Source organism: Odontomachus brunneus, unplaced genomic scaffold, assembly GCF_010583005.1.
Source record: "Odontomachus brunneus isolate Ranch 3 - 2012 unplaced genomic scaffold, Obru_v1 Obru_scaffold_116, whole genome shotgun sequence".
Lineage (NCBI taxonomy): Eukaryota > Metazoa > Arthropoda > Insecta > Hymenoptera > Formicidae > Odontomachus > Odontomachus brunneus.
The window spans coordinates 1131375-1138692 of NW_022639566.1; the positions used below are offsets into that span (position 1 = coordinate 1131375).

Below are 7318 nucleotides of genomic sequence, written 5' to 3' on the forward strand. Positions count from 1 at the left end.
AAAAAATTTGAATAGACCGATGGAAAGGGCATAAGATACTGTAAAACTTTTGTCTGAAATATTTTTTCATATACCTCATATTTTAGGAAATATTAAATAAAAATAAAAAAGTCCGTTTTTTTCAAGGGGTGGTTTCAACCCCTAAACCTCGAGATAAGCACATAAAAAAAAATACGTGTCTAATGTTTTTTGATGCTCTACAACATATCCAATGCTCATCAAATTCGGTGAGGGACGCCCCCGACCGTTTCCTTGTGAGAGACATTTTGCATTGTATACATATGTTCTATCCATGTACGAAAATAAATTATTTATTTAAAAGAAAAGAATAGATCCTTTAAAATGTAAAATATGTTTAAAAAGTATGTAAAAGTATATTTAAAAAATATTTACTTGTTTTAAAAGTAAATAAATAATTTATTCATAAAATAAATCATTTTGTAAATTTAAATAAATTGTTTTCTAATAATAAAAGAAACTTTAATTTGAAACCCAAAAAGATACTTTTAATATTAGAAAATAATTTATTTAGAGTTATAAAATAATTTACTTGTACTTTATTTACTTTAAAACAAGAAAATATTTATCTAAACACAATTTTTACATTTAAAAAATTTTCTTTTTGTAAGGAGATTATTTTTTTATAGAAATTTATAATTTTACAGCTTATTTTACAAATTTAAAAAAATATTACTTTATGTTTATTATATATTTTTTAAAGTATAACAAAATATTTGTTTAAGTTAAGAAATTATATTTAACAAAATATATTTCTTTGATTTAAAAAATTTTTTCAATATATATTACCAATTTAAATTTTGACTTTCTTATTTCTTCATTAATTTAATAATTATAAATAATTATATTAATTTTTTCATATATAATATTTATAGAAATATTTACAAAATACTACTACAAATATTTATTTTTGTTTACTATAAGTATTGTATAAAATATTTAGCCTATATTTTAAGAATATTTTGAATTAAGATTTTGATACTTTTTTCTTTATGTATATAAATATTTATAAAATATTTATATAATATTTTTAAAAAGTAATTCGAAATAAATATTTATGAACCTTTATCATAAATATTGTGTGCTGTCTGGGTAAACCGTTAAAACATATATAAAACCGTCCTCTAATATATTCTGAACTTTATTTCATCTTGGACGTATATCAAAAGTTCATAAGATATACTGATGAGAATATCCGTTTCATGTTCAAAATAGGATATCCTGTGGACGTCCACTTTATATCTCTGGACATACGGACGTAAAATGAACATGAAATGGATGTCCTATGGATGTTCTGTGCTGTCTGAGTTGGAGCTATGTCTCCCTTTTTATCAATATTTACCTTTATTGTTTATTATATTAAGTTTCTGTTTTTCTATGTATCATGTTTATTTCCTGCATAAAGTATGCATATGATATCTTTTAATAAATTTCTATTGATAGTATTGCGATTTTTTAAAGTAAAAAATAACATGTCCAGTGATTATAAACAATTACTTCCTCAGAAATAAATAGATTTGCACTTTATTGATTGTGTTATTTACTAATTGTTTCTTGAATTTTCTCGGTAGTCCATGTTATCTCCCATTTTTTCAACTTCCTGATTTTCTCACTTTTTACTTTTTTTATTAATATACAACTAGAATTAAATTTTAGATATTTTCTTTCTTTTATCGAACCTTATAGATAATATGTCTCTCAATGTTTGAATTTAAAAAGAGATATTCCATATATTCGATTCCGTTACTCTACGAGAAGACATTACTATAGGATTATCATCGGCAGAGTTGTCGACCTTCGAGATGACCGTGCATATAACGGTTGTCAAAGTTGCGTTTATTGTTTTAAGTCAAAAATATATGTCGCATTTTTGCGTCTGAAATATATCTGAAAGATCTGCCGGCTACAATTGAAGGACTTGAATTAATATTATTGAATTAATATCAAACTAAAATGTTCAAATAGAACAATTTTTATGACAGAGAAATAGAAGTAGAAGGTAATAAATTGCGTTGTATAAGATCTGCCAGCTCGAATGAAATATACGCAACAATCTCTAAAGCAATGTACAAAACTGCATCTAGATTTTAGCTTCACGTTGTCATGTAAGACGCTACCAGAGTCACGACTGTTTGCCTCGATCGTGACTACATCACAATCGCTAACTTTCACATTTGCCATGATCTACTTACGCTAATACATTCGATGCAAAATAAATACAATTAAAACAATAGAAGAAGGAAATTTTCAGAAGTATTCCTGTTACGAACACCACTCGAATCTCTTTCATTGTTCGATGCTGATCGTATTTATTAAAACAAAGTACTGATATCGTTCCATTCTCAATCCAAAATATTCTAGATTACACGCGTTCACATGCAAACATCTTAGTAATTCTCATCTAAATTCCTTCGACTAAAATTTTGATGAGTAACTGAACGAATATTTTGAATAATCAATTACATACATTTACAAGAACACTCTGGAATAAGAAAGGAAGAGGTACGCTTGGGACGATATATAGTTAAGCATCGATTGCGCGATTGTAACTATTAGCTACAATTGAAGGACTTGAATCAATATTATACCAAACTAAAGTGTTCAAGCAGAACAATTTTTATAACAGAAAAATATAAGTGGAAGGTAATAAATTGAGTTGTATATAAGTGTAAAGAGATCACTTGTGAAAAACTAAACAATTATTTTCGCCGATTTTCTTGTAAATCATTGTCAGTAGGGAAGACCTACTAGTAGAGCCTAATTGTTTACCACGGTAAGTTGGCAAAACTGTCTCTAGTATTTTCTAACAAGTTACAAAATTAAGCAAGTAAGATTTTTAAACATGTCAAAGATATCTTTGAAATCTCTGCTTGCTTGATTCTGAAATTTATTAAAAAACAGTAGAAATAATTGATTGTGCCAACTTATTTCGATGGTCAAATAGCCCCGATCTCCCCTATGCTGTCATTAAATATTGTTATATCAGAAAAGTTGAGCCACTGACAGAGCAGAAAGTCATTTAACCAAACATTTAACATTTAATCAAATATGCATTATTCGTTGCCAATAATACCGTCTTCCTTACTCTCTAAAGAGCGAAACATAAATGTACTACGATGATACAATCGAATCTAGCTTCTCGGCTCATCATCATTTATCATACATTTGCCCTTCACAATATAATATTCCTGTTATAAATCAGTTATAAATCTGTTATAATCCTGTTATAAATCTTGATGTCTTAAAGACTATTAATTTCTTCGCAACGTAAAGCAGTCGGTTACATAGGTCAGATGATCGAGAAGCTAAGAAACGATTCACATACAGCGATTATCTTCTTAAGCAATACGTACATGTCCTCGGCACGCGCGAGAGTGACGAGAGTGAAGGCAAGTGTGAGGATACAGAGGGAGGTGAAGATGAGGGAGCTTGCAAAGGAGGTGAGAGACAGCGACAGGATGGACGAGAGGCGGCCGCCACCACCCGCACACCGCCCTAACGCCACCCAACCCATTCTATGTCATCTGAAACAGAAAAATAGCATGAAAATGTAAAAGAAATGTCTGGTGACCATATACGCATATGTTAAATTACTGTTAAAGAAATATGACATTACATTAAAAAATTACATTATATTGTATTACATTATTTTAAAATTATATTTTATAGACAAAAAGATTGGAATTTAAATGAGCATTATTCTGTGAAAAGTCACCGTACGAACATCTTTTTTTTTTAGTTTCAAGGATAAATCTCCCAGGAAAAAAAGTTTATATATGAATTTTGTCCATATATGGTTATATATGGGCTGCGTTCGGGAAGACGCTATTTAGCGCTATGAGCATCCTCTGTCTTTGTTCAACTTTCAGGAACAAACAAGGACAGAGCACACTTATAGCGGTAAATAGCCTCCCCGAACGCAGCCATGATCATATATAATTATATATGTCGACATTGAAAAGAATACTATTGCGAAGATACAATTGAAGTAAATGCTTATGTTTATGGTAGCCCATGATGTCGATGTTTAATCAAATCAAATTATGTTTTCCTTTTTTCATTTGACAATTTTCGTTTTATATATAGATATATATAATTAGATATGATCATATACAAAATCATATTGTATATATGGACAAAATTCATATATAATCATATATAATCATATATATTTATATAATTATATATAATCTATTTTTTCCGAGTTATTATAAGAAGTTATTGGGTTGTCGGAAAAGTCATGACGCATTTTTGCAACAGATGGCGTTAGTTCATTTTTGGAAGTACTAGAATCATTCGCATCTATGTTATTGCTATACCATTTGACAGCTGACAGTTCTAGCTTCATTCTAAAGAAAAAAATTGAGCGATTTGGTTGAGTTTTAGAGATTTTATAACAAGTTGAAGATGGAAGACCAAACTGTGCATTTTCGCCATATATTATTGTTTTACTTCCGTAAAGGGAAGAACGCGCGCCAAGCTTGTGAAAAGTTGCGTGAAAAGTTTACGGTGACAATGCTGTACAAGAACGTCAGTGCCAACGATGGTTCACGAAATTCCGTGCTGGTGATTTTGATCTCAAAGACGCTCTTCAGTCAGGGAGGTCTATCGAAGTTGATGACGACAAAATAAAGGCATTGATCGAGTCAAACCTACGTTACATGACACGAGAGATTGCAGAAACATCCATCAACATTCAAGAAACATTCAAGTGTTCACGACCACTTAAAGAAGCTGGGATATATAAGCTCGATATTTGGGTTCCTTATGAACTCAAAGAAGTTTATTTGACGGCGCGTATAAACATCTGCGATATGCTCATTAAACGTGAGGAAAACAATTCTTTTTTGAAGCGACTGATAACTGGTGATGAGAAGTGGATTGTTTAGAACAATGTGATGCGCAAACGGTCTTGGTCCCGATGATGATTTGCCTCAAACGACATCAAACGCAAACATTCATCAGAGGAAGGTTATGCTCTCAGTGTGATAAGATTTTAATTTTTGAACTCCTACCAAGGAACCAAACAATCAATTCGAATGTGTACTGTCGGCAATTGGATAGTTTGAACGAATCCATCATCCAGAAACGTCCAGAGCTCGTGAATCGTAAAGGAGTTGTGTCCCATTACGACAACGCGAGACCACACACAAGTTTGATCACCCGTCAAAAATTATTGGAGCTTGGGATGGGTTGTGTTGCCACACCCACCATATTCGCCTGACCTTGCGCCGTCAGACTTCCACTTGTTTCGCTCTCTTCAAAACTCCTTGCGTGATATAATATTCAATTCAGATGAGGCTAGAAATCAGCACCTTGTTCAATTTTTCGCTGATAAAGACAGGTCCTTCTATGAACGAGGAATTATGAAGCTCACTGAAAGATGGCAAAAGGTTATCGAATAAAACGGGCAATATATCATTGCTTGATCTTTGTTTTTTATATAAATAAATGATTTTTGAAAAACATAGAAAAAATATGTCATGACTTTTCCGACAACCCAATATTATTGGATTTTTGTTTTATAATATCCTTACCCGGCTATCCTCCCAAACGTAAGGACATATTTTTATAGTAAAAATTGCGTATTTCGGCGAAATTCCTATAGAATTATTGAGAGTGTGCATTAATTTTAAGGGATTTTTTGATAAAAATACGGCTTTATTGTGAAAAAATAGTTACAAATTGATCATTCAAAATATTGTCCATCGCCATTACTTTTTCCCATCTTTCTGGTAATAGGTGGATTCCACGTCGAAAGAACGACACATCTTTTGAAGCTATCCACGAATCGGCCCATTTTTTGGTATCCTCATAAGAATGGAAGCGTTGCTCAGACAAGCCATGAGTCATCGATCGAAATAGGTGGTAATCGGAAGGAGCAATATCTGAAGAATACTGCGGGTGTGGTAGGATATCCCAGTTAAGCGCTCCTAACGTTTCCTTGACCGGTTTCGCAATATGTGGCCGTTGAGCGTTGTCGTGCTGGAAAATCTTTGTCGTGTCTTTTCGCGTAATCTGGCCGTTTTTGCTTCAATTCTCAATTGCATCAATTGTTGTTGGTAGCATTCCCCAGTGATAGTTTCGTTAGGTTGGAGCAGCTCATAATACACTACACCGAGCTGATCCCACCAAATACAGAGCATGAGCTTGGCGCCATAAATATTCAGCTTTGTCATCGATGTTGATGGTTCGCTTAACCTGCACCATGATTTTTTGCGCTTCGGATTATCGTAGTATATCCATTTTTCATCACCTGTCACGATACGATGCAAAAAACTTTTTCTTCTGTATCTTAGGAGCAACAATTCACAGGTCATTTTGCGCCTTTCGACGTCCTTCGGCTTCAACTCGTACGGCACTCAATTTCCTTGCTATTAAATCATTCCAGTGGCCTTCAAACGTCTGGAAATCGTTGATAAATCAACATTTAATGATTCTGCAAGTTCTTCTTGCATTTGGCTCGGGTCTTGATCGAGTAAAGCTTCTACTTCCTCATCTTCAAACTTTTTCGGCTGACCTGGACGTTCCTTGTCTTTCGTATCAAAATCACCTTTTTTATAGCATCGAAACCAGTACTCACATGTTGAAATCGAGGGATATAATCACCATAAGCTTTTGACAGCATTCGTTGACTTTCAGCAGCACTTTTCTTCGAATGAAAGCAAAAAAGCAAAGCTTCCCGCAAATTGCGTTTTGTTGGCACAAAATTCGACATATTTAATGCTCAAAAAAACAATGTTGTTTACACTTCGGCAAAATGACACATACTGAAAACTAAAGTCACATGATGGTGCTTTGATATGAAGGTAACAACAATATGGCCCGATGCAATATAGTACTAGTTACGCCATCTCTTGAAGATTCTTTAAAATGAATGCACACTCTCAATAGCAAAAATTTTTAACTACAATGGAAAGACTTGAATCAATATTATACCAAACTAAAGTGTTCAAGTAGAACAATTTTTATGACAGAAAAATAGAAGTGAAAGGTAATAAATTGCGTTGTATATAAGTGTGTAGAGATTACCTGTGAAAAACTAAACAATTATTTTCGCCGATTTTCTTGTAAATCATTGTCAGTAGGGGAGACTTATTAGTAGGGCCTAATTGTCTACCAGAGTAAGTTGGCAAAACTGTTTCTCGTACATAAGAATAAAAAATCGGGATCCTAAAAATTGATCTTTTCCCTTCAATTATTAAAAAAGAGAAATTATACGTATGATTTTTTTTGCAAAAATATCTCTCTCTCTCTCTCTCTCTCTCTCTCTCTCTCTCTCTCTCTCTCTCTCTCTCTC

The 7318-nt window shown here is 32.5% G+C and overlaps 1 protein-coding gene across 14 annotated transcripts in view; it reads right to left on the reverse strand.

Annotated features, from left to right (window-relative positions):
* The window catches only part of LOC116849465 (glutamate-gated chloride channel), a 157035-nt gene that overhangs the window by 142939 nt on the left and 6778 nt on the right, over positions 1–7318 (reverse strand). For all 14 annotated transcript variants that reach the window (XM_032826606.1, XM_032826610.1, XM_032826609.1 and 11 more), the window contains exon 2: positions 3372–3542. In XM_032826606.1, coding sequence (XP_032682497.1) covers positions 3372–3532 — 161 coding nt within the window. In that variant the 5' untranslated portion in view covers positions 3533–3542. The remainder of the gene's footprint in view (positions 1–3371; positions 3543–7318) is intronic.